The sequence below is a fragment of the Nyctereutes procyonoides genome, unplaced genomic scaffold (genome assembly GCF_905146905.1).
Source record: "Nyctereutes procyonoides isolate TBG_1078 unplaced genomic scaffold, NYPRO_anot_genome, whole genome shotgun sequence".
Taxonomy (NCBI): domain Eukaryota; kingdom Metazoa; phylum Chordata; class Mammalia; order Carnivora; family Canidae; genus Nyctereutes; species Nyctereutes procyonoides.
Window position 1 is genome coordinate 35394444 of NW_026575043.1, and position 27444 is coordinate 35421887.

The window sequence follows — 27444 nt, forward strand, 5'->3', positions numbered from 1 at the left end:
TATATATCAGTCTTCAACAGGTAGGGTAATAGGAATCTCATAACATGTTTTCATATAAACACAGAATAGCAAAATACTGAGCACGGAACTAAACAGTTTCTCAGTTCCGAGACCAAGTCCTTTAGCTGCCATGAGTTTTATCTGGAATTTCGCTTGGCCTAAACACATTAGAAGTCTTTGGTAGTGCTATGCAGAGAGGGTTAGCGTCTCCAGCTGGGGTCACGGGCTTGGCCATGACCTGCCGCACAGACGCACACCGTGCCGCTGGCCTCAGAGCACCGAGTGGTGCAGCCGCCGGCTCCGCACCACCTGCAGCCTTTTCTGCCGCTCAGCGAAGCTGCTCTTCAGGTTCTGCTTCAGTGTGGGCAGCACGGAGCGCTCTGCCACGGGCATCGGGCTTAGAATCAGGCTGTTAGGGCAGAGGGATGTCACTGCAGGTGCCCTCGGGGCAGGAGCTGAGCCGTGGCTGGCAGTGCAGCCCCAGGTGAGGCCCTGGGCTGGCCCAGCCCCTGCCATACTGGGCTCAGAGGCCACCCCACCCTCCCCCTGCCGGGACTCACCATTTCATGGGGACGCCCTTGGTGGGGACCTTGGGGAGTTGCATGGCTCCCAGATGAGGGGCCTCCTGGTCCCTGGGGAAGGAGTCAGCAGTGAGCCCCAGAGAAGCAAATCGGGATGGGATGGGATGGGGTTGGGGCCGCGCCGGGTCACTCACTTCGGAGAGCTGGGCCCAGCCTCCTCTGGGGCAGCCTTGGGCCTCTGCTTCCCTTCCAGGAGGGTCTTGAGGTGCTGCAACTGGAAGGCAGGGAGAAGAGGGGCAGTGGGCAGGACCCGCAGAGGCACTGGGGCCCCGCGGCCCGAGCCTCACCTCTTGGGCCTGTAGGAGGTTGGCGTTCCACAGCTGGCGGATAACCACCTCATACTGCTGAAGCGTGGTGGGCTTGCGCAGGTATGGCGGCAGGCCCATCATGGGGGGCTGCTTGCCCCTGTGCTGGCCACCTACTGCGGAGGTGGCCACTGCACTGAAGGTCTCCACTTCATCTCTGGAACAGTCACTGCAGCAGCTCAGAGCCAGCCTCCAGGATTGGTCTCACCACCTACCACCTCTCTTCCGGGCAGCACCCACACCAGTGTGAGGCTGGTGTCCACACCGCCTTCTCGGGGCCTGGTTCCCTTCTGCTGACCGAGGTGCCCCTGGCACCACTGGGGGGCTCCAGTGCCAGCTGAGACCTGGGCCCATCCCCTCCTCCCTTCTCAAGCTGCGCCGCTGCCCTCAATCCTGACCCCACATCTGCGGGACTGGTTGAGCGAGAATCTAAGGACGGGGTGCATCTAAGGAAGCCTGCCCTGCAGGTTGTACTACCCATGGGGCAACGGGGTCTCCATTTTGGATGCAAAGTCCAGGCTCCTTGCTGCGCTCCAGGGAAGTCCCAGAAACTCAGATGTCAGCCCTGGTCTTGCTCCAGCCTGCTGGCTCCCTGTGCCTTGCAGAGGCCAAGCACACTTGCCAGGGTGAGCCCAAGAACCCGACCTACTGTTCTCTTGGTGAAAAGCCAAGTGAGTTTGTCTCGTTTTTGTAAGAAAATGGTTTCAGGGCTGCTGCTGGCACCATCGTGTGGGCTCAGGGCAGCACAGGGACCCTGCAGACTCCCAAGGGAGAGGGGGAAGGCAGTGCCCACCAGATGGGCAAGCCTGGAGCGAGTATGCCTTCACTCAGGATACTGGCCCATTTGGAAGGGCAGAGCGGCTGGCTGGTTGCGGAATGTGCACTTCCTCCCATGGGGTCCAGGCGAGCCCTTACTTGGCCGGCCCCTGCATCCCTGGGCCTTTGTCCAGCTTGCCGTTGTGCAGCAGGGCAGCAGCTGGGCTCTCCTCTTCCAGGTCCATCTTCTGGGGAACATTAGCTTTTGAGTCCCGCTTCTTGGAGGAGGCGAGCTGGGGCCGGGCCTTGCCTTGAGAGTTGGCTGCAGCCAGGGCAGTCACTGTGGGCATCAAGCACCAGAACCTGAGTCCTCAGGATCATCTGTGTGTGCCCCAGGAGTACCCGCCCCCTCCCTCAGTTTTCCCTTGTAAAGGAGAGAAAACCGAGCCCCCAGTGGGGGGTTGCTGGGAGACCCAAAGGGGAGGCCTGAGGGCCTGTGGGTGGTGCCTGCTGGCTGTTATAGAAGCAGGCCCCCCGCACCTAGACCAGGTCAGGCTCCCAGGCCTCGGGAAGGCCAGGGCCGGGGGTGGCCCCACAGATGTTACCGGACTCTGAAGCAGCACCCCATTTTGGGCAAAATGACACTGAATGAGAGGTCTAGGACCTGACCTGCACAGGTTTCTTGCCCTGCAGAAAGAGCTGGGGCTGCTCCTGTCAGGACGCCTGACCTCAGAAGGCAGAGTGGGGAGAGGGGTGATGGGCTCCCTCGGGAGCCTGCTTGGGGGGGACACGAACAGGGCTTCCGTTAGGCCACCTGTGTGCCGCCACTCTCCGGACGACCACTGAGGGAGGCTCAGGGGCCCCTCTGTGTTTTGGGGTGTATCTGCCATAGGACCTTGTGCCCCATGTCGACACTCACTCCCTTGGTAGCCAAGCCTGCCGAGTTTTTGTAGCCTCTCTCTGGCCAGACCGCAGTCCTGTCACACCCCGCCTCAGCCCACTCTGGCTCCTGGGTCAGCCTCCTTGGCTCCCTTCAGCCATCCCTTAACCCCTGAGTCCACAGGGCCTGGCAGAGGTGCTCCCAGGCTGTTTGTCCAGCAGAAGACTGCTAGGGGTTTTCAGTGCCCAGGGCCCCCATGGGGCATGCGCCCCTCCCGTGACACTGAGCTCATGGAAGGTGCCGGCATGCTCACCTGACAACGTCGAATTTGAGACGGACTTGATGGACCGAAAGCTGGAGTTGGAAAAGCTGCTTGTGGGAGATTCTCGCACAGGGTCAGCTGGGGACGGCAGGAGTGCCACTTCCATCCTGGTGCCCCCAGACCACTTTGCGGCCCTTCCCCTCCCCTGGCTCTGCTGGCCTGTGTGTTCACGCAGAACCCACCCCCCGCTCTGGTGAGGCAGAGCTAGGGTGGGGGAGAGGTGATTTTTTTTGAAGGGCCATCCAGAAAGCAGTGGGCTTGGGCCCAAAGAAGCAGGCCCTGAAGGAGGATGACCTCTTCTGACATCCCACTGGGCACCACTGGCACCGCAGGACTGGGACCACTAACGGGCCCTGCCACTTGCTGAGGACAGCTCCCTGGAACTGCTCTAGCCCTGTCAGAGGAGGGCTACCACCCCATTCTCTGTGTCTCCTAGGAAGAGAGCCCAAGACTGGGGCATTCCAGGCTAGCACCACTCAGACTTGGCCCCAAAGGGAAGTGGGGAGAGCAGGCCCAAGACAGCCTGAGTCTCCCCCGGCTGGGCTGAGGACAGGCCAAGTGGGATACTGTCCGGATGAGGAAGGGCCTTGGTAAGTGGCTATAGGTTTCTGCGTCGCCACTTCCTTCCCCAGCCTTTCTGGTCACCTCGGAAGGACTGTGCCCAGAGCCATCCGTGCCAGGAAGTGATGGACCAGAGGCACGGGGCTGGGGCTGCCCAGTGCTTGCCAGCGTTTCAGTGACAGCCTGGGGCCTGCCACAGCAGCAATCCAAGTAAAATAATCCAGAGCAGCAAGGCTCGGAGGTGGAAGGATCTGGGTAGCCCCACCCCTAGCTCTCTGCCTGCTTCCCTACTGTGCAGACCTCAGGCCCTGGGACCTCTGAGAGCCCCACCTGCTGTGCTTGGGTGAACACCCAAACCATGGCTGGGGGCAGTGGCATCCGTCCAGATCCCCCGGGGCCCCTTCCCACTGGGATAGCACACAGGCAGTACATCTACCTGGGTGGACACAAGCACTCTGGAGGGGCTGCTCCCGACATCAGGAACTTCCCATCAGGCACTCGAGGGCCTCATTCTTACCTTTCTTTGGCTTCTGATTCATTATTAGCTTGTAATGAAGATCTGAAAGCAAACACATGCTCTGGTCATTTTTGAAGCTGCTGCCACCTTGAGAGAAGAGGTCTACTCTGCCCTGTGCACACCCTTCCTGCTGAACCCCTGAGAGACTTCACACCTGACCTTGGCAGTCAAGACCCTGCCCATGGGCCAAGACTTTGCCCTGGGTACCCTAAGGTGACAGCCACCCTGAGCCAGAGCCCTTGGGTATGAGCCTTGCCGGAAGTCCATCCGTCTGCCCATGACATCTGTCAGGCACCCTCTGCTAGGTGGGGCCCCAGCTCCAGGATAACCCAACCCTCCAGGAGCCCCTAGCCATGGATGAGCAGATGTGGTCAGAGCAATGATCAAGTGACACCCAGGCCATGGGCTGGCCACACCCAGCCTAGGCTTCAGGGAGGGACAGGTGGGATTCGAGATTCCTTATGTCAAGAGGGGGAGGCCTGACATAACGGATACCCCTTGATCTCATACTTAGCACTCCATGTAATGGCAGCAGGAGAAAGGTGGGGAGAAACTGAGGCAGGACTAGGTGTATCGGGGGAGGAGTTCCAGCTAAAATATAAGGGAGAAGAGACAGGGAAGCAGAGTAAAAGGCCTCAAATTCCACTTCAGGCCTAGCCCAGGTGGTGAGGAGCCACCAGGCGCACAAAGTTAGGAAGGCTGGGCCTGAGGAGACACATGGGCCCGGCAGATGTTGGGGAGGGGCTGGATGGGGCTGAGATGTCTGCCTTTGATTCCGGTGCCTTTAGCTTGAGAAAATCATTGAGCCATATACTCAATGTCCATAAAGAGCTTTTTTAGGGGCCCCTGGGTGACTCAGTTAAGCATCTGCCTTTAGCTCAGATCATGATCCCAGGGTCCTGTCCTGAGATGGAGCCCCCACATCAGGCTCTCTGCGCGGTGGGGAGTCTGCTGCTCCCCCTCCCCCTGCCTGCCGCTCCCTCTGCTTGGGAGCTGGGGCGAGCGCTCCCTCTTTAGAATTAAAAACAAAAAACTGTTTTACAAGAGGCGGGCCTGCCTTGCTTAGAGACAGCCTGTGCCAGGGCCTCCTGTGGGAAATGCCACAAGCAGGCTGCCCGCCGGAGGGTGGGCCGGAGGTGGGTCGGCCCGGCGCCCCGCACTACGACCCGGGCTGCGGCCGGTGGGGGCAAGGAGTCCGCGCCCGCGTGGCGGGACCCGAGGGGGGCTTGCTGCCCTGTTCCAGAGCCCACGCGTGTCTCTGTGCGGAGGCACCGGGGGCGGCAGGGCCGCGTCTGCCTGGGGCCCCGGGCGCCGGGACTCACCCTTGTTCTCCCGCTTGAGGTACTCGATCTCCTCGTGGAGCCTGACCAGCGTGTCGGAGTGCTGCTGCTGCAGAAACTGCAGGCTCTTCTCCAGGTCCAGGACCCGCTTCTGCGCCTCGCTGAGCCCAGCCTGAGCGCCGTGCTGGCTGGGGGGCTGCAGGGCCGCGGGCGGGCGCGGGCGCGGGCGCGGGCGCGACGCGCCCCGGGAGCCCGAGGTCCCCGAGCTGGGGGGCCGCTGCCCCGCGGTCGCCCCGACGCTCATGTAGCCGCCGCCGCCGCACGCCCACTCTGTGGCTGGGCTGCCCGGGCCTGGCGCCGCGTCGCCGTGGAAACGAGCGCGAGCGCCGGGGCGGGGCGTCCGCGGGGGCGGGCGTCCGCGGGGGCGGGGCGTCCGCGGGGGCGGGGCCTGCACCAAGTACCCGGACCTAAAAGGCCTCCTGTGACTTGAGGTCCGACGGCCGTCCTCTTTTACAGAAGGTCGTACTGTCCGCTTTTGTACGCTTGTTTGGGTCACTTCCTGAACAGATGCCACGGATCACAGGTGCAACAGTCAAAGAGGCAGAGTTTCCACTTCCAGTAACGCTAGAACCCTCTGCTTATGAAACGCGGACGGAACAGACGAACGCACCGGAGAGCAAGCAGCCGGAAAGTGGCGGAAGGCAGCTCCCCGAAGAAGGGCCGCTCTCCCCTGAGCGCGCCCTGGCTGAGGGGACGGAGGACGAGGGCCGCCGCAGCTGGAGACGGGGGTGGGGGGTGGGGCGACCCTGGGAGGCTGGGAGCCTCGGCGGCCGAGGAGCTGAAGCTGTAAACTGGAGGTCTGCGGCTGGCCTCAGCTGCCCCGCGGAGTCCGGGGAAACGCAAAGAGCTGGAAGGCCAAAGCCAAGAAGAGAGTCACTTGCTACCAGCCCCAGCGGAGACCCAGCTTGGAGTCTGACAGAGGAGCCTGGTTTTCTTTGTAAATGCCTCAGTTTTCCTTCTAAACCCCAAACGGGCCACACCTTGGGAATGGAGACTATGTTCTAGAAGGGACACTTGCTCTAGAACTCAGGGCAACATCAAAATATATCCGCCCTCACAAAACTCAAAGTCCAGCCTCCACAAGTATTTGGTGATGTTCCAATAATTCAGCCACCTAGAGAACAAAACTCAACACTTAAGAGAATTATTTTTTAAAGATTTTATGTATTTATTCAAGAGAGACAGAGAGAGAGAGAGAGGCAGAGACACAGGCAGAGGGAGAAGCGGGCTCCGTGCAGGGAGCCCAGTGCAGGACTCGATCCCGGATCCGGGATAAACCCTGAGCCAAAGGCAGATGCTCAACCACTGAGCAACCCAGACATCTCTTTTTTCTTTTCTAAAGATTTTATTTATTCATGAGAGACGGGGGGGGGGGGGGGCAGAGACACAGGCAGAGGGAGAAGCAGGCTCCGTGCAGGGAGCCGACGTGGGACTCGGTCCCGGGACACCAGGATCAGGCCCTGGGCCGAAGGCAGGCCCTCAACTGCTGAGCCCCCAGGCGTCCCTCTTCAGAGAATTATAACAGAACCCAGAGTCTCTGTGTCACATCATCCATGATGCCTGATATACAATAATAAATAATGGGCATGCAAAGAAACAGACAAATGTGACTGAGTCAAGAGAAAAAATTCAAAAGAAAGAAAAGAAAAAATTCAGATTCTATCAACAGGAATAGATCTGCCAATAATTCTAGATAATAAAATTTATAGGAAAGTACTTTATAATAAATTTTAAAATCTACAGAAAAAAGATGACTGTAGTAATTGAAATCGTGGAGAATTTTTTATTTTTAATATTTTATATATTTATTCATGAGAACACAGAGAGGAGAGAGGCAGAGAGGCAGAGAGGCAGGCGGAGGGAGAAGCAGGCTCCATGCAGGGAGCTCGTCGTGGGACTCTATCCTGGGTCTCCAGGATCAGGCCCTGGGCTGAAGGTGGCACTAATCCGCTGAGCCACCTGGGCTGCCCAAAATCATGGAGAATTTTTTAAATGATTGACAAAGTATTGAGGGGGAAAAGGAAATCTCAGAATTACAAATGTATCTGGACTTCTGGTTTCCTGGACAGCCATTGGAAATCATCACTTCCATCCACACAGGAAAAAAAAAAAAAATAGCTGACCTGGGTGCCTGGGTGGATCAGCCGGTTAAGTATCTGCCTTCCACTCAGGTCATGATCCCCGGGCCCTGGGATTGAGCCACTCGTTGGGTTCCATGCTCAGCAGGAAGCTTGCTTCTCCCTCTCCCTCTGCAGCTCCCACTGCCTGTGCGTTCTCTCTCTCTCTATCTCTCTCTCTCCAAGAAAGAAAGAAAATAGCTGACCAAGCTGAAAAGCAACAACTCTCCCTGGATCCATCAGAGAACTGAGATCACAGGACAAACTACTGCCCCCAAATTGGGGCCACAGGCAGATGGAAACAGAATTGCAACTCACTGGAGCAGAAGACTCTGTAGGAACCACTGCTGGGGGAGGAAAATATAAACTAATTGACAAATTGCTGATGTGGCTCAGAGTGGACAAGGTTGAAAGTTTAAAAAAAAAAGTTCAAGGTTGGGGGGGGGGTCCAATCTTAAGAGGCCCTCACACCTTTGTGACTTTAACCTTCAGGCGTCCTCCAGATTCTCACGGGGAAGAATGGGGGGGAAATCCCCTTGTGATCCCAGCAGGAGAAGGGTGAAGGAGCCAATCTGAAATATTGTTCAGAGTATTCTGTTCCTCTTTACATGACTTGCCTTCAAAAGAAAAAAAGGAAAAAAAGAAAAAAGGGTGGCCCCAAATGCCAAACCGGACCTGGAGGAAAAGAAACACATCTCTAGCACCCTTTAGCCATCCCCTCTCTCCACACCTTCCACATCAGTGGGGCTCCTGTGTAAAAATGAGATACAAGTGAAAGAAATGCCCATCTCAGACCCAATTTAAGAAGTTTCTAGGAAAAGCCAAGGATAACAAGGAAGACAAAATGAGGGCACCAGAGGAATATTTTGCCTCTGACACCTATGGCTAGAGCAAACAGCAAACATGAACTAAACCCTAGCAAGATAAATATAGAATTTCACACTAAAGGTCTGTTTACCTCAGTTTTTTCCACACAAACAGAGTTGCATCATGTCCAACTTTCAACAAAAAAAATTACAGGGCATAGTAAAAGAGGAAGTTTGAAGAGACAGCAAGCGTCAGAACTAGACTTGGATCTGGTAGAGATGTTGGAATTACCATAGTGGGAATTTTTTAAAGATTTTATTTATTTATTTGAGAGAGAGAGTGAGAACCAGAAAAATCACAGAGAGAGATGGAGAAGCAGATTCACCGCTGAGTAGAAAGCCTGATGCGGGGGCTCGATCCCCAGACTCTGGGATCATGACCTGAGCAGAAGGCTTAACTGACTGAGCCACCCAAGTGCCTCCAGATTGGAAATTTTAAAAAACTATAATGAATATGTTAATGACTCTAATGGGAAAAGTAGACAATATGAAAGAACAGGTGGGTAATGTAAGCAGAGAGATGGAAACTCTAAGAATAAAAACGAAATGTGAGAAATCAAAAACACTGTAACAGAAGTGAAGGGGGTGCCTGGATGGCTCAGTCTGCCTTCAGCTCAGGCCATGATCCCCTGTTGGGGGCCCTGCTCAGTGAGGAGTCTGCTTCTCCCTCTGCCCCTGCCCCTGCTCGTGTTTTCTCTCCTCCTCCCTCCTCCTCCCCCAAATAGATGAATGAAAATCTTAAAAAGTAATAATAATAAATGAAGAATGCCTTTGATGGGCTCATCAGTAGACTGGAAATGGCCAAGAAAAGAATCAATCGGCTTAAAGATATGTCAAGAGAAACTGCCAAAACTGAAATGTAAAGAGAAGCGTGAATGAAAAAGAACAGAATATCCACAAATTCTGTGATTATTACAAAAGGTGTAGCATATGCATACTGGGAATAGCAGAAGTTGAAGAGAGAAAAGTACAAAAGAAATATTTAAAGCCATAATGACTGATAATTTAAAAAAATAATGAAAGACAACAGATTACAGATCCAGAAAGCTCAGTGGACAGAATAAACACAAAAAATCTAGTCTCAGGGATATCATACTCCAACTGAAGAAAATTAAGAGAGAGAAAATCTTGAAAGAACCCAAGGAGAAGAAAACAAACCCTCATCTGTAAAGAAGCAAAGATAGAATTACATTGGACCTCTCCTCAGAAACCATGCAAGTGGTAAGAGAGCGGAAGATGATATTCCATGTTGAAAGAAAAAAACCACAAACCTGGAGTACTGGATCAAGCTACATTTTCCTTTCAAAGTGAAGGAGAAATAATAAAGACTTTTTCAGACAAACAAAGATTGAGAAGCTTTGTTGCCAGTAGCTCTGCTTTGTAAGAAATGTTAAAAGAAATTCTTCAGAAAGGAGAGAAATGACGTAGGTGAGAAATGTCTCTACATAAAGAAAAGAGCTCTTTAGAGAAGGAATACATGAAGGTAAAAAAAAAATTCTTTTTCATATTCTTAAGACTTTATTTTTGTATTTTTTAAGTGCTTCCACACACAACGTGGGGCTCAAACTCATGACCCCCAAGATCAAGAGTCACATGCGCCACCAACTGAGCCAGCCAGGCGCCCCTTCTTTTTCATACTCTTAATTTTTTTTTAATTTTTTTTTTTAATTTTTATTTATGATAGTCACAGAGAGAGAGAGGCAGAGACACAGGCAGAGGGAGAAGCAGGCTCCATGCACCGGGAGCCCGACGTGGGATCCGATCCCGGGTCTCCAGGATCGCGCCCTGGGCCAAAGGCAGGCGCCAAACCGCTGCGCCACCCAGGGATCCCTCTTTTTCATACTCTTAATTAATCTAACAGATAACCGTTTGTTTCATCATAGCAACGATGCATTTGGTAATTATAGCTTATCAATAAGTGAAATGAAGGACAGCAATATTATCAGTGATGGGAGGGAGAAATTGGAAATATTCTCAAGTCTTGAACTACCATGAAGTGGTATGGTGTTATTCTTTTTTTTTAAAGATTTAATTTTTTAATGTATTCATGAGAGACACACAGAGAGGCAGACACACAGGCAGAGAGAGAAGCAGGCTCCATGCAGGGAGCCTGATGTGGGACTCAATCCCGGGACTCCAGGACCACGCCCTGAGCCGAAGGCAGATGCTCAACCGCTGAGCCACCCAGGTGTCCTGGTATGGTGTTATTCTAAAGAGAATTTGGGGGGCACTTGGGTGGCTCAGCAGTTGAGCATCTGTCTGCCTTTGGCTCAGCTCGTGATCCTGGGGTCCTAGGATCGAGTCCCACATCGGGATCCCCACAGGCAGCCTGCTTCTCCCTCTGCCTGTGTCTCTGCCTCTCTCTCTGGGTCTCTCCGAGCTGAAGGCAGATGCTCAACCGCTGAGCTACCCAGGCATCCCATAAATAAAATCTATAAAAAAAAAAAGGAGTCAATTCTCCAAGAAGAGTTATTATAACAGTACTCCAGCAAGTCTTACGGTTAGCACACTGGGTGCTTGCTGACTTAAAGCCTTTGGTCCCTAACAGAACTAATTTATTTTCTTTGAGATTTGTGGACCACTGGCCTTGGGGAATAAGGGACCAGAACAGGGGACATTCCCAGGCCACAGAGGTCAGCAAGTCTGTTTGAAGCCCCCTTACCTTTCTCATTAGCACAGCAGTCTTTTAGAGAAATGTTTTTTTTCCTTTTATTTTTTTTTACGATTTTATTTATTCATGAGAAACAGAGAGAGAGAGAGAGAGGCAGAGACACAGGCAGAGGGAGAAGCAGACTCCATGCACCGGGAGCCCGACGTGGGATCCGATTCCGGGTCTCCAGGATCATGCCCTGGGCCGAAGGTGTCACTAAACCACTGAGCCACCCAGGCTGCCCGGTTTTTTTCCTTTTAAAGGTCATACGCATGACCTTACTGACCTCCCTTTGCACATCGGTAGACCTTGCCCTCCTTTGCAGAGAGAACAGAGTACTGTTGCACAACCCCTAGGTACCAAGGAACCAGACCTTGCACAACCTCAGAGCACCGAGATAACTCTGTAGCCGACATCATCAAGGCTGCATAGACTCAAAGAAATGTCACAGACCACTTGCCCTCCAGTAACTGATAAAAACCCCTTTCAAAATCTCTGGATCAAGCAGAGAAGTCGGAATTGACCTTTGGACAAGAGTCCACCTTCTCCCCAGGTGGCCAGCCTCTTGAATAAAGCTCATATTCCTTTCCAATCACAACTCTTGAAGAACAAAAACAAACCTCATCTCTTGAGTATTGGCCTTTCCGGTGATGGGCAACTGAACTTGGGGTTTGGTAACAATGCCAATCTTTAATATGTATGAGCCTAACAATAGGACAGCAAAATAGGTGAGGCAAAAACTAGAAAGAACCTCAAGGAGAAGTCAATGAGCCCACTCTTCTGGTTGGAGATTTCAATGCCTATCAGTAGTAGACAGATCCAGCAGGCGGAAAGTTAGTAAGGATGTAGTTGAACTCAACAGCACCATAAATCAGCTCACTGACACTGATAGGATACCTCATCCAACAACAGCATATACTCATTCTTCTCAAGTTTATATCTAACATTCACCAAGATAGACCCCATTCTGGGCTATAAAATACTCCTTAATGGGGCACCTGGGTGGCTCAGTCGGTTTAGCATCTGGCTTTAGCTCAGGTCATGATCCTGGGGTCCTGGGATCGAGTCCCGCGTCGGGCTCCCTGCTCAACAGGGTGTCTGCTTCTCCCTCTCCCTCTGCCCCTCCCCGCTGCTCATGCCTGCACATGTTCACTCTCACTCTCTCGCTGTCTCTCAAATAAATAAACTTTTAAAAAATCTTTAAAAAATACTCCTTTACAGGGCAGCCCTGGTGGCTCAGCGATTTAGTGCCGCCTTCAGCCCAGGTCCTGATCCTGGAGACTAGGGATCGAGTCCCACGTCAGGCTCCCTGCATGGAGCCTGGTTCTCCCTCTGCCTGTGTCTCTGCCTCTCTCTCTGTGTGTCTCCCATGAATAAATAAAATCTTTAAAAAAATAAAAAAATAAAAAATACTCCTTTACAAACTTAAAAGGATAGAAATCATACAATGTATGCCTTCAGACCACAAAGGAATTAAACAACAGATCAGTAACAGAAAGATAGCTGGAAAATACAAAATACTTGGAGATGAAACAGCTTTCTTCTAAATGACACACTGGTCAACAAAGAAGTCTCGAGTGAGACTTTTAAGTTATTTTGAAATAAATGAAAATGAAAATACAAAAAAAAAGGAAAATGAAAATACAACTTAATGGAACTTGAGGGATGCAGTTAAAGCACCTCACAGAGGGAAATTTATAGTACAGAATGCATAAAATATTTTTAAATGGTTTTTAACCTTCAGTTAGGGAAGATCTTCTTAAATGAGATCCGAAATACAGAAACCATAACAAAAAGACTGATAATTCTGACTTTATAAAAATTTCCTGTGCCTCAAAATTAAAAGACAAATAACACTTAGAAAAAATATTTGCAACATATATAACAGAGAAAAAAATAATATGTAGAATACATTACTGATTCCTACATGTTAAGAGGCAAATAATATAATAACAGATAAAATTTAACCCCATAAAGTGATTGAGGAACAAATGAATGAAATTATGTTCAAGAGAAGCTATAAAAGAAATGGTATCAAGCACCTGAGAAAAGTTACTTCTTATTAAAGCAACACAAGCAACACAAACAGTTGACCGATTTAACATTACATTTTTTTTTAACAAGGCAAAAGGGAAAGTCATTGTGGAACAGAGTTTTCCTTATCTGGCAAAGGAAACAAACACATTCCTCTTCAGAAACAAATTTCTTTGGGGCCAAATTGGAGGGATTTAGCATTTTGGTTGTTTGAATGCGAAACATTGATTTATTGAATAGAATGGATAATGTCTTCAAGGGTGCTTTTCCTAAGAGACAAGCAAGCCAGATGGTGTTCATTTTATCCTTTTTCCTTTTAAATTTATATATTCCTTTAGTAAAATTAATAGATAAAAAAGATCTTTTAAAATCTACTATTACAGGGACACCTGGGTGGCCCAGCAGTTGAGCACCTGCCTTTGGCCCAGGGCGTGATCCTGGAGTCCCGGATCGAGTCCCGCATTGAGCTCTCTGCATGGAGCCTGCTTCTCCCTCTGCCTGGGTCTCTGCCCCCTCCCCTGTCTCTCATGAATAAATAAATAAAAGCTTTTTTAAAAAATCTACTGTTACAGATGGGCGCCTGGGTGGCTAAGTCGATTAAGCATTTGACTCTTGATCTCAGCTCAGATCTTGATCTCAGGGTTGTGAGTTCAAGCTCCCACACTGAGCTCCATTCTAGCCGTGGAGCCTACTTAAAAAAAAAAAAAAATCTGTTACAGAAAGTCTTCGCCTTCCCTGCCACTACTCACAACTCCCCAGACATAAACACCACATATCTGGGGGCTCTTTCTTCTCCATAGCTTTCCATGATGTGCTTAGCTACCATTTCTTGATTTATCAAAATGAGCCACATTCACCAGCTCCCTGTTCTAAATAGATGAGGATTTAACTCACTTATGTCACCAATACCACGTTCTAATGCGATCCTATTGTTGTTCTTACTTCCTCTCTTATTTATATGTGTAATCTTACACCTTCATTTTTGGTTTTACCTTACTTTACAGCAAATGAAGTGTGGCCGTGGGCATGTGAAAGCCATTGGCATGTTGCCAATGCCTCTGTTTGACATTCACCCGTCTCACTATGTTTCCCATCACTCTAAAGCTTGCCCGATAGTATGGTGGATTAGACTTTTGAAGATTTGGGTATGGTGCCAGCGGGGTGGAATCACTTTGTGGAGCTGGCATGATGTGCTGTGAGATGCAGGGCATGCTCTGAAGCAGGGACTAATGTATAGTGAAATTTCCCCATAGGAAAGATATCCAAAGATGTCAGGAATCCAGGGGTAGAAAGGGGAGTAGCTCCTTTCACTGTGACTAATCTGACCTACAACAAAGTTTTGGCTTCCCATCCCCACAACTTTGGGTCCTGCTGGTTTAGAGGTCTTAGTTTCCAGGGATGGGAAGGGACACACTGGTTCCACTGAACAGGAAGCTGAGACTGCCACCTGGTGACTTTGCCAGGCAAAGAAGAGGGTTGCTGTACTGGTCTTGGTGATCAAGAGTAAACTGGTTTGCTACTCCACAATGGGGACAGAGAAGAATACCTAGCACCCAGGAGGTTCTCGTGGTAATCTTACTTAGTACTCCCGCAATCCGTGGCAAAAGTTATGGAAAACTCTAGCAAACCTAAAACAGGCAGGACCATGTAAGGCATAGAAACTTCAGGAATAAATATCTAGGTCACAGGGACGCCTGGGTGGCTCAGCGGTTAAGCGTCTGCCTTCCGACTCAGGGCGTGATGCTGGAGTCCTGCGGATCGAGTCCCACATTGGGCTCCCCGCATGGAGCCTGCTTCTCCCTCTGCCTGTGCCTCTGCCTCTCTCTGTGTGTCTCTTATGAATAAATAAAATCTTAAAACAAATAAAGGATAGCAGAATCAGAAAATAAAGGAACATCTTTCAGAGATAGATAAAGGGAAACTTTGGTTTCCTCTTTGGATGTGGCTGTAGGAAGGATAGGTGAATCATACAACGTGGAAACATGGTGTTCTGAATATCTTTACTAGGAAGTGAAATGTAAAAAAGGAGTTGTTTGGATGCTGAGCTGGCCAAGGGGTAGATTGTGCTGGGCTGGTTGTTAGCTCCACCACCATTCATTTTTAAGGCTAATTAGAACTATATTTTCCAGAATCTCCTTTCCCATGTTTTTTTTTTTTTTTTTTAAGATTTTATTTATTTATGAGAGAGGGGGCAGGGAGGGACAAGCACACTCTGTGCTTAGCACGGAGCCCGACGCGGGGCTCAATCTCAGAACCCTGAGACCATGACCTGAGCAGAAACCAAGAGTCAGACGCTTAACCAACTGAGCCATCCAGGCTCCCCTCCCATATGGTTTTGGAGTAGAGTAGGCCAGAGAGGAAGTTGTATGAGATTTGGAAGACTGCGAATCAGTCACAGGCAAGTGTGTGGTTAAACAAGAGATTCACAGCGGCTTCCTGGGGCACTCTCTATCACTGAATTCTCAGATGATCAGTAGAAGCTTCTCAGAGATTCTGAAGAACCCCAGTGCTTCAGGCTGAGATCTTTAGCATAGCTCCTTTGCGCTTGGAGACAGCTCCCATGACCTCTGCTCCTTCGGCTCTTCCAACACTCATGGAAGTTCCTAATTCTATATTAAATTCCTTTCACATGCAGAATACATAACGGTCCCAACAGATGCAATATTTAAAAATCTTCCTGAGAAAAGAACAGATTGCTTACAAAGAACAAGAAATCAGCACGGCACTGAATATATCAGCGGCCACACTGGAAACTAGAAAAAAGGGCAGCTCGGGTGGCTCAGCAATTCAGCGCCGCCATCGGTCCAGGGTGTGATCCTGGAGACCCGGGATTGAGTCCCACATCGGGCTCCCTGCATGGAGCCTGCTTCTCCCTCTGCCTGTGTCTCTGCTCTCTCTGTGTGTCCCTCATGAAGAAATAAATAAAATCTTAAAAAAAAAAAAAAAGAAGCTAGAATAGAGCAAAGCCTTCAAAATTTGAAGGGAAATTGATATCCAGGTTAGAATTCTCTATCCAGCCCAACGAGTGTTCGATAGGGTAAAATAAAGACATTTTTAGACATGCAAACTTTCAAAATTTTACTTTTTTGTCCATTTTTCCCAGGGTGCTAACTAGAGGATATGCAACATCAAAATTAGCAAATGGAGGGAAGAGACACCTGGGTGGCTCAGTGGTTGAGCCTCTGCCTTCAGCTCTGGACAAGATCCTGGGGTCCTTGGATTGAGTCCCACATCGGGCTCCTCACAGGGAGCCCACTTCGCCCTCTGCCTTTGTCTCTGCCTCTTTCTCTGTGTCTCTCATGAATAAATGAATAAAATCTTAAAAAAAAGGAAATGGGAAAATAATCAAACAAAAACAAGAAACAGAAAGAGAATCTAGAAAACAAGGAAGCCAATGCAGGAGAGAGGTGCCAAGAATTTAAGGGTTGATGGTGGAGGGAATCCTAGCATGGCCATGGTGCAAGAGGCCTGGAGACCAGGTTAGCCAGACTGGGCATGAGGACTGAAAGCTACAGAAGGGAGTGGCCAAGGGGTAAAGGAAATGGAGTCAGCAGTTCATCTGATGTGTTTGTTTACATTGGGGCATCCTTCCATTCTATGGGAAACTTTAGGAAGATTTAGTAATAGTACTTAGAAAATGAAGCAAATGGGATCCCTGGGTGGCGCAGCGGTTTAGCGCCTGCCTTTGGCCCAGGGCGCGATCCTGGAGACCCGGGATTGAGTCCCACGTCGGGCTCCTGGTGCATGGAGCCTGCTTCTCCCTCTGCCTGTGTCTCCGCCTCTCTCTCTCTCTCTCTCTCTCTGTGTGACTATCATAAATAAATAAAAATTAAAAAAAAAAGAAAATGAAGCAAATGAACCATTGAGAGTCATTGGTGGACCAATGACTAACTCCTGGAAGAACAACATATATAAGAAGGGAATACAATTGTGCTATAAACACAGCTCATCAGTGAACAGTGTTTACATCATCCCAGTAATGTCAATACTAAATATCAATTTCACCAAAAATTATGACACACTGGAGGAGAGTGTCCTGTGGGAGTTTAGGGGGAGATGAGGAGGTGAGTGGATATTTTTGTAAGGGTGATAGTTTTTTTTAAGAGTGATAATTTCTAATGTTCCATCAAAAGGTCTGTAAAGAATATTTAAATTGGGATCCCTGGGTGGCGCAGCGGTTTAGCGCCTGCCTTTGGCTCAGGGCGCGATCCTGGAGACCCGGGATCGAATCCCACGTCGGGCTCCCGGTGCATGGAGCCTGCTTCTCCCTCTGCCTATGTCTCTGCCCTTCTCTCTCTCATTCTGTGTGACTATCATAAATAAATAAAAAAAAAAAAATTTAAAAAAAAAAAGAATATTTAAATTAAGGAAGAACTAGATATTAAAGAACATTATTTAGAAATAAAGAGACAGGGGGATCCCTGGGTGGCTCAGCGGTTTGGCACTTGCCTTTGGCCCAGGGCGTGATCCTGGAGTCCCGGGATCGAGTCCCACGTCGGGCTCCCAGTATGGAGCCTGCTTCTCCCTCTGCCTGTGTCTCTGCCTCTCTCTCTCTCTCTCTGTCTCTATCATAAATAAATAAATCTTAAAAAAAAAAAAGAATAAGGCAAACTGTCCTTTAAAAAAAAAAAAAGAAAGAAATATAGAGACAGGGATGCCTGGCTGGCTCAGTTTGCAGAGCATGCAACTCTTGATCTCAGGGTCATGAGTTTGAGCCCCATGATGGGGTTAGAGATTACGTTAAAAAAATAAAATAGGGGCACCTGGGTGGCTCAGTCGGTTAAGTGGCTGCCTTCAGCTCAGGTCATGATCCCAGGATCCTGGGATCAAGCCCTGCATCAGGCTCTTGGCTCAACAGGGAGTCTGCTTCTCCCTTCCCTCTCACTGTCTTTCAAATAAATAAATAAAATCTTTTAAAAAATAAAAATAAAATAAAATAAAATAAAATAAATATGGAGATAAATATCAGAAGAAAGAGTTGAAAGAGTTGAAAGGATTGCTTGCAGAAGGCTGGACTGCTATTTTTTCCCTATAATCTGAGGGGACTATTTGACTCTTTTTTTAATTAAAAAAATTTTTTAATTAAAATTCCAATATAATTAACATACAGTATTATATTAGCTTTAGATATACAATATAGTGATTCAACAATCTTATACGCTACTCAGTGCTCATTACAAGAAGTGTATTTTTTTTAAAGATCTTATTTATTTATTTATTAGAAACAGAAAGAGAGAGTCAGAGACAAAGGCAGAGGGAGAAGCAGGCTCCATGCAGGGAGCCTGACGCGGGACTCGATCCCAGGTCTCCAGGATCACACCCTGGGCTGAAGGCAGCACTAAACCACTAAGCCATGGAGCCACCCCAAAAAGTGTATTCTTAATCCCCTTCAGCTAGTTCACCGATCCCCCCATCCCCCTCCCTCTAGTGACCACCAGTTTGTTCTTTGTATTTAAGAGTCTGTTTTTTGTCTCTTTTTTCCTTTGTTCACTTCTTTTGTTTCTTAAATTCCACAAATGAGTGAAATCATAAGGTATTTGCCTTTACTATTTGACTTTTCTATTGCTTTGATAAAAAAATAAATAAAAATCAGACTTCAGAGGAAAATGTAAGAAAAAATAAACACCGTAGTAGAAAAAAGTGGGCAAGGATAATTAGGCAATTCACAACACAAAGGATGGATTGACATGAGAAAACATTAAACATTACACTAAAAGGTTAGAGAAATGAAAATATGCACAACAATAATATATGGGTTTTCCCACCATATTATGTTTTTAAAAATATTTTATTTGAGAGAGAGAATGAGCAGAGGGCCTGGAGGGGTAGAGGGAGAAGCAGACTCCCTGACGGCAGATGCTTAATCGACTGAGCCACCCAGACGCCCCAGAGATTTCTTTTTTAAAGTTTTATTTATTTATTCATGAGAGAGACAGAGAGAGGGACAGAGACATAGGCAGAGGGAGAAGCAGGCCTCCGGCAGGGAGCCCAACATGGGACTGGATCCCGGGACCCCGAGATCACACCCTGAGCCAAAGGCAGATATTCAACTGCTGAGCCACCCAGCGCCTCAGAGATTTTTTTTTTAAACTTACTTCTTTTTTTAAACTTACCTTGTTTTCTCAGTAAATTGGAAACGTAATAACACTAGCCTGGCAGGATTTATTTCAAGGATGCCGGGAAATAATGCAGGAGATCTCTAAACACGTTACCTGAATACAAAGGAATGAAAGATAAGAAAGCTACCTCCAGGCGACAAGCCCGAGATATGGCTGAAAAGATAGTGGCAATTTTCCCATTTGACATTCTTTTATAAAAAATAAATAAGTAGGCAGCACTGTACACACACATCTGTTCTCCATCCGTCTTCCTGCTGACACCGGGGAGGGTATGTATCATGCACACTGGACTCTTGTCCTCAGAGGCTGGAAAGGCACTGGGTCTTGTTTCAGGGTGGCCCCACATCCTGCTTTGTCTGAAACAGTCCCAGTTTATGCCTGCTTCCTGGGGGTAAGTACAGCAGCAGCTACTTTTATTCTCAAAGTGGTCTCACTTGGATGAGAAATTACATGGTTGCCATAGTCCTAGTTCCCTAGATTGCAGGGATTCATCTAGGCTAAAATACAGGACAAGATGCTTTAGGTCCCCTGTGGGAAGAGGGTGAAGTTGTTAGGCCATGTGTATTTTTACAGATTGGATTATATATATATATATATATTTTTTAAAATATTTATTTATTTATTTATGAGAGACACAGAGGGAGAGAGGCAGAGACACAGGCAGAGGGAGAAACAGGCTCCATGGAGGGAGCCCGGCGCGGGACTCTACCCCAGGTCTCCAGGATCAGGCCCTGGGCCGAAGGCGGCGCTAAACCGCTGAGCCCCCGGGCTGCCCCAGATTATATTTTTGATGACACAAAAGATGCATGTGGGTGAACACGTGTGTGTGTGCGCACGCGCGTGTGTGCGTGTGGCTAATGCAGGTGAAAGAGCACACACACCCCGCCCCCGCCACTGCAAAAAGATCATTGAATCGGCTCAAGCAGCTGCACAAGTTCTTCACTGTGAGCCTGTATCCCCAGAGCATCGACACAGAAGAAACAGCTTTATCCTGGAGAATATTAAAGGCCAATGTTGCAAAGAAATCTGTCTACAAAGGTCCATCAGTATAATTCCTGTGGCACATGTTATTTTTAGTGGAATGTTTTCTTTTTGGTGCCATTTGATTTACTGCAGAGTGTGACACTCTTTATTTATTTATTTGGGAGAGAGAGACAGAGAGGGAGAACGTGCAGTGGGGAGGGGCAGAGGGAGAAGGAGAGTCTGAAGCAGACTCCACACTGAGCATGGAGGGGGCTCCACCTCACAACCCTGAGATCACAACCTCAGCTGAAACTAAGAGTCTGACGCTCACCCAACCGAGCCACCCAGGAGTCCCTAACATTTTTTTTTAAGATTTTATTTATTCATGAGAAACACACACACACACACACAGAGAGAGAGAGAGAGAGAGAGAGAGAGAGAGAGAGAGAGAGGCAGAGACACAGGCAGAGGGAGAAGCAGGCTCCATGCAGGGAGCCTGACACAGAACTCGATCCTGGGACTCCAGGATCACGCCCTGGGCCGAAGGCAGACACTCAACTGCTGAGCCACCCAGGCATCCTAAAAGATTTTATTTTTAAGTAAACTCTACACTAAATGTGAGGGTCAAACTTACAACCCCGATATCAAGAGTTGCATGCTCTACCGACTGAGCCAGCCGGGCACCCCACTCATATCCTACTCTTGACGGGAAGTCTTACTGATAATATAGTCACATAAACACATTTCTTGTGATATATATATCATAACCTATGTTTAAAAAAATGTATGTATTAGTTATATATATTACATACTGTATTCTTACAATAAAGTAAATAACAAACATGTTCGTAGGAAAATCATGAGGAAGGGGCGCCTGCCTGGCTCAGTCAGGAGAGCATGTGACTCTTGGTCTTGGGGTGGTGAGTTCGAGCCCTACATTGGGTGTAGATCTTACTTATAAATAAAATCTTTAAGAAAGAAATCATAAGGAAGATATTATACATTCACTGTGCGGTATTTATAAAAAAAATCCACATATAAGTGGACCCACAAAGTTCAAACCAGTGTTGTTCAAGGATTAGCAGTACTTCACTAAGCTACCAATGCACTGGAAAATGGGAGAGTGTCACCAACACACTAGAAACAGAGAAATTAGTGAAAGAGAAAAAGCAGGCAGCGTCACATTTATACAGAAATGAGTCTGGAAGGAACCTTATCCAAAATAGGTGTGCGAGAACTTCTGCAAAAGCAGAGGATGTAGGGATGCCTGGGTGCCTCAGCGGTTGAGTGTCTGCCTTTGGCTCAGGGAGTGATCCCGGGGTCCTGGGATCGAGTCCCACATCGGGCTCCCTGCAGGGAGCCTGCTTCTCCCTCTGCCTGTGTCTGTGACTCTCTCTGTGTGTCTCTCATGAATAAATAAATACAAATCTTAAAAAAAAATTGGAAGATGTATATTCCCAAGGGGGATAAAACGTGCCTTGAGAGGCTCCAGGGAGAATACCTGGGTGATTAGTTAGGGCAGTGCTCTTAGAACAGCTTGGCTAGGGATGGAGAGGTCAGTAAGTGCCCTGATGGCTGACAAACCCCTTATCTGTAACCTACCAGCATCACTTCTCTAACATTAGAATATTGCCTTCTCCCCCAGAGTTGTTGTCAGCAAGCTGCATCCACAAATAAGGATCCTTAAAAACACAGAAATACAGAGAATCACCCCGTATTTGAGGAAACACGCCATGAAAGTAGAAAGGCAATAAAAAGAATGAACACACCAGGAAACAGAGCTAATAGAGCAACAGGAAAAGACTACAAAATAAGTATATTAACATCTTCAAAAGTATTCCAAAGGCTGTGTTCATGAGAAAGAAATAAAACTCCCTGCAAATCAGCAGCAGTTCACCTTCCTCCACCACGACCGCCTCCTTCTGCTTCTGCTGCTGCCCCTGGCCCAGCTCGGGTGCTCAGTGGGTCCCCAGTGGTACTCAGTGTAGCACACGCTCTACTTCCTGCGACGGACGCTGTGCGCACCCTGGCAAACAAAAGGCCCCAGGAAAGAGTCAGGAGGCAGAGCGATCTCTTCAAACTAATGTTCGATGGCATTAGCCCCCTCATAAAACTAAAAATTAGCTTCCCGGTGCTCCAGAGATGAACACCAAGGTGCTAACATTGGCTTTAGGGTCTGTGTAAGGCAGCTCCTCTCTACCTCTTGGTTTGCTCCAGGCTTCCTCTCGTTCTCTCTGCCCCTCACGCTCCCTCTTAGGCCACCTTGGCCTGCGTCTTCTACCTAAAACACATCCCCCCTTTCTTCAGCGAAATGAGACATACTCTTCCTTCAAACCTTAGGTCAGTCATACTTGAGGGAAAAAATGGGGCTTTCTGACCTCCACGGTTGGGTCAGATCTTCCTATTATTTGCTTAAGTGTATCTACTTTTGGAGCATTTAGCAAAGTTTCACTTTCATATTTATCTTTCTGACTCTGAACTTTTGGAGGCTGGATACGGGGTCCAATATTGTTCACCATCATATCCCAGCACTTGCTAGGGTACCTGGATACTTGTTGAATGAAGTAAAAAGGAACACTCCAAGATTTCTGTACGATAAAATTCACAAAGTACAATCTCAGAGTTAAAACACCTAGGATTTGACTTGTTCCATAGTTTAAAAAATAGTTTTACTGAGATATAATTCACATACCTACAGTTCATCCACTTAAAAGTCTATTCAATTTTTTTGTATATTCGCAAAGTTGTGCAAACATTATTATAATCTAATTTTAATGATTTTAAAACAATCTTTTAAAGATTTTAGATCGATCGATAGATGATAGATAGATAGATGATAGATAGATAGATAGATAGATAGATAGATAGATAGATAGATGATAGATAGATGATAGCAAGCATCGGGGGGTGGGTGGAGAGTAAGAAGGAGAGACAAAATTCAGGCAGCCTCCCTGCTGATCATGGAGCCCAACACAAGGCTCGATCCCAGGGCCCTGAGATCATGACCTGAGCCGAAATCAAGAATTGGGCGCTCAAACAACTGAGCCACCCAGACCCCCATAAACAATTTTTTAAATTGTTTTAAAGTTTTTAAATTTTTTAAAGTTTTTATTTAAGTAATCTCCGTACCCTACATAGGGGTTGAACTCACAACCCCAAGATCAAGATTTGCTTGCTCTTTTGGCTGATCTGGCCAAGAATCTAATTTTGGAACATTTTTGTTCTTCCAAAGAAAATCTGTGCCCATTAACTGTCCCTCCTCATCGCCTTTGGACCAGTCCTGAGTAACCAGTAACCTGTTTTCTGTCTCCAGAGGTCTGTCTTCTGGACATTCCATAGGAATAAAATCTCACAGGGGGGTCAGAGCCAGTTAAGCATCTGCCTTTGGCTCAGGTCGTGATCCCAGGGTCCTGGGATTGAGCCCCACATTAGGCTCCCTGCTCAGCAAGAAGTCTGCTTTTCCCTCTCTCTCTCCCCTCCCCCCTGCTTGTGCGCGCTCTCTCTTTCTCTCTCTCTCTCAAATAAATACATAATACCTTAAATTAAGAAAAGAAATATGTGGTCTTTTGTGAATGGCTTCTTTTTTTTTAGAAAAAAATTTATTCATAGACACAGAGAGAGAGGTAGAGACACAGGCAGGGGGAGAAGCAGGTTCCATGCAGGGAGCCCAACATGGGACTCGATCCCGGGCCTCCAGGATCACACCCCAGGCTGCAGGCGGCGCCAAATCGCTGCACCACTGGGGCTGCCCATGAGTGGCTTCTTTCACTTAGCATCATGTTCTCAAGATTTACTCATGGGCACCTGGCTGGCTAAGTAAGTAGAGCTTGGGACTCTTGAACTTGAGGTTGTGAGTTTGAGCCCCACGTTGAGTATAGAGTTTACTAAATAAATTAGAAAAAGAAAAAAAGATGTACTTATATTGTAGTATTAGTACTTCGTTCCTTTTTATGGCTAAATAACATTCCACGTGTGGATATACTGCATTTTGTTTCTCCATTCATCACTTGGTGGACATTTGGGTTATTTCTGCTTTGGGGCTAATGTGAATAACGCTGCCTTGAACATTAGTGTATACTTTTTGTGTGGACTTGTGTTTTCATTTCTCTTCAGTTATATGCCTAGGAGCAGAATTGCCGGGCCATATGTTCCCTTTTTGAGGAATTGCCAAAAAACATTGTACTATTTTATGTTCTCACCAGCAAAGTGTGAGCACTCCAGCTTCTCCACATGTCACCAACTCTTATGATTGTCTTTTTGATTATAGCTGTCCTGGAGCCTGTGAAGTAGTATCTTCTTATGGTTTTGATTTGCATTTCCCTAATGACTACCAGTGCTGAGTGTCTTTTCTTGTGCTTAGTGGCCATTTGTATATCTTCTTTGGAGAAATATCTATTCAAGTCCCTCACCCATCTTTATTTTGGATTATTTACCTTTTTGTTCAATTTTAAGAACTCCTTGTGTATTCTAAATAGAAGCGCTTTATCAGATATATGATTTGGAAATAGTTTCTCCCATTCTGTAGGCTGTCTTTTCACTTTGAAAGTGTCATTTTTTCAGTACCAAATTTTTAAATTTGGATAAAATCCATTTCATCTACTTTTTCTTTTGATATTTATGCTTTCGGTGTCATATTTAAAATACTATTGACTAATGCAAAGTTGTGAAGATTTACTTCTCTGTTTTCTCCTAATAGTTTTATGATTTTTAGGCCTTCTATCTGGGTTTATGATCTGAATGATTGGACGAGTCCCTTCCAGTGCAGTGATCATGCTTTTTTTTTTTCTAAGATTTATTTATTTATTTTTTATAGACATAGAGAGAGAGAGAGAGGCAGAGACACAGGAGGAGGGAGAAGCAGGCTCCATGCCCGGAGCCTGACGTGGGACTCGATCCCGGGACTCCAGGATCGCGCCCTGGGCCAAAGGCAGGTGCCAAACTGCTAAGCCATCCAGGGATCCCCCTGATCATGCTTTTCCCCAGTGATTTTTGTTCAACCTTAGAGTGAAGAGTCCACCCCTCCCCCATCCTTTTCTACTCACGTACAAATTAACTCACCCAAGTCACTCACGTTGTGATTCCTGAGGTGTTAGGGTCTGGATGTGTACCTAATAGGTACAGTATTGTTGGGGTGCCTGGGTGGCTCAGTCTGTTAAGCATCCCACTATTGATTTTGGTTCAGGTCATGATCTCAGGGTGGTGAGATGGAGCTCTGTGCTGTGCATGGAGTCTCCTTGAGCTTCTCTCTCACCCTCTCCCTCTGCCTCTCTTTCAAAAAAAATTAGAGTTATTTGTTGAATGTATTCATTGGTCAGCTGCTATGCATTTGCATGGTACTGGAGCCAGAAAGATGAGTAAAAATGTAAGATTTGTCCCTAAGAAGCAAACTGGCTGGAGATTCATTTAGAAGTATTTATCCAGGGCAGCCCCGGTGGCGCAGCGGTTTAGCGCCGCCTGCAGCCCAGGGTGTGATCCTGGAGACCCAGGATCGAGTCCCACATCGGGCTCCCCGCATGGAGCCTGCTTCTCCCTCTGCCTGTGTCTCTGCCTCTCTCTTCGCTCTCTCTGAATGAATAAATAAATAAATCTTTAAAAAAAATAGAAGTATTTATCCAGCACCTCAAAGTGTCCAGCACCAAGCAAGTGATAAAGAAATCTCTCTTTAGGGGATCCCTGGGTGGCGCAGCAGTTTAGTGCCTGCCTTTGGCCCAGGGCGCGATCCTGGAGACCCGGGATCGAATCCCACGTCGGGCTCCCTGCATGGAGCCTGCTTCTCCCTCTGCCTATGTCTCTGCCTCTGTGTGTGTGTGTGTGTGTGTGTGTGACTATCGTAAATAATTAAAAAAAAAAGATTAAAAAAAAAAAGAAATCCCTCTTTACTTTTATTTGCTGAATGGTGGTGATGAGTACTGAGGAGGGCACTAAATCCACGCCAGGGGTGGGGAGTGGAGGCAAGGCAAGCTCTCCTAGAGGAGCTGATCATGGATGGTCTCCGGGCCGGGTCCAGCTGTCTGAGGAAGGAGGTGGACCACGCCGACCTTCTGGAGACCGGGCCTGAGGAGCAGATTGCACACGTGAGCAGTGAGCGCCAGGCTGTGTGGTGGACACAGCGCTCCTCCCACCCGGAAGGTAGGGCGCAGGAAGCAAGTTCCAGGCTGTCTGGGGCCATCCCAGGCAGGAGGCGCGCTTCAGCCACTTTACTGCACCTTCAACAATGAGATTTCAGATGCACAGAGTCCGAGCCGCCCCCACCATGTTCTGTCAGCCACAAGATGCACGTGTCCATTGTGGGAAGTCCACAGTTACCCAGGAGGTTTGGGCCGCTTTTCACCTGAGAATCACAAGAAGTAAGTGCTTTTTGCGTACACAGCGAGAAATGCCATGTCAGCACTCAGGTGGCATGGGTGCCGTGTGGCAGGTCCCATAGGTCCCATTCTCCCTCGAGAGGCTGTTCTCTGAGAGGTGAACGCAGCTAGAGGCAGGTGAAGGGAGAAAGTGAAAGCGATCATCCAGTTGACTGACCTTCACCTCCCCCACTGCCCATTGGTGCTGGGTGCGGTGGGCCCCAGCTCTCCCGAGTGCCAGCCTTACGCGATTGCTGGAAAGCAATTGCTCCCTTCTCTGGCTTGTGTTCTTCTGACTTAAGGCAGTAGTGACTCACAGGGGTCCCTGGGTGGCTCAGTCGGGTAACTGTCCGACTCTTGGTTTTGACTCAGGTCGCGATCTCAGGGTCCTGGGATCGATCCCCACGCCGGGCTGCCCGCCCACTGGAGGGTCTGCTTCTCTCTCTCCCCGCACCCCCTGCTTGTGTGCACACCCACTCTCTCTCAAATAAATCAAATATTAAAAAAAAAAAAACAGTGGTGACTCGTGGATATTAAAGTCACTGCCTGTTCTCATAGCTGGGAGATCAGTTGGGACAAAGTAGGAATTCTTCAGGGAGAGGTTGGGAAATAATTTGATCTATTTTGGTCACTAGATGTTTTGAGAAAACTATGCTAGGAATTCCGGTTTTCACAGTCAAAAAAAGCTCGCTAAATTTTCAAAGTGAGAGCTACATGAGTCCGCTCTCGCCTCTATTGATAACGTCAGGGTTATCACTGATGGCTGGGCATCCGGAGGGTCTGCTCTACTCTCGGACATCAGAGGGAAAGACCTAGATTCCTCCTGAATCCAGAACCTCTGTCCCTGGTCACTTACATGGAGCATGAGAGCCTGAGCTCCTGGGCTCAGCGGTGGGGCTGGCTGACGCCTGGGGGTCTGATGGATTTGGTCTTGAAAGGCAGTGGGACAGCATGGGCTCCGGGCAGCAGGTGCCCAACTCACCCAAGGGGCTGGCGAGTCTCAGATGGCGGGAGGCCGAGCAAAGCGTCCAGGACATCATGCAGCTGTGCTTCCTGTGCTGAATGCCACCAGAGGGCCCGGGCCATGTG

General features: G+C 48.2%; 1 protein-coding gene across 1 annotated transcript; it reads right to left on the bottom strand.

Annotated features, from left to right (window-relative positions):
- On the bottom strand, positions 1 to 27441 carry LOC129508244 (coiled-coil domain-containing protein 74B-like). Its single transcript, XM_055323253.1, has 10 exons — positions 27338 to 27441; positions 5873 to 6109; positions 5245 to 5669; positions 3923 to 3964; positions 2836 to 3048; positions 1802 to 1982; positions 869 to 1043; positions 716 to 795; positions 561 to 632; positions 1 to 409 (listed from the first exon to the last, which is right to left on the bottom strand). The coding sequence occupies exons 1-10, from the start codon at positions 27439 to 27441 to the stop codon at positions 271 to 273; spliced, it is 1668 nt and encodes a 555-aa protein (XP_055179228.1). The 3' UTR covers positions 1 to 270.
- Between the last annotated feature and the right edge of the window lie 3 nt (positions 27442 to 27444).

What these genes read in the sequence shown, in the direction of transcription:
- LOC129508244 (XM_055323253.1), bottom strand. Translation starts at nt 27,441, where the DNA reads ATGGCCCGGGCCCTCTGGTGGCATTCAGCACAGGAAGCACAGCTGCAT. An exon ending in CCTCAAGCGGGAGAACAAGG is followed by an intron (nt 3,965 to 5,244) that starts GTGAGTCCCGGC and finishes GTTTGCTTTCAG; the next exon opens with ATCTTCATTACAAGCTAATA. An exon ending in CTCAAATTCGACGTTGTCAG is followed by an intron (nt 1,983 to 2,835) that starts GTGAGCATGCCG and finishes TGATGCCCACAG; the next exon opens with TGACTGCCCTGGCTGCAGCC.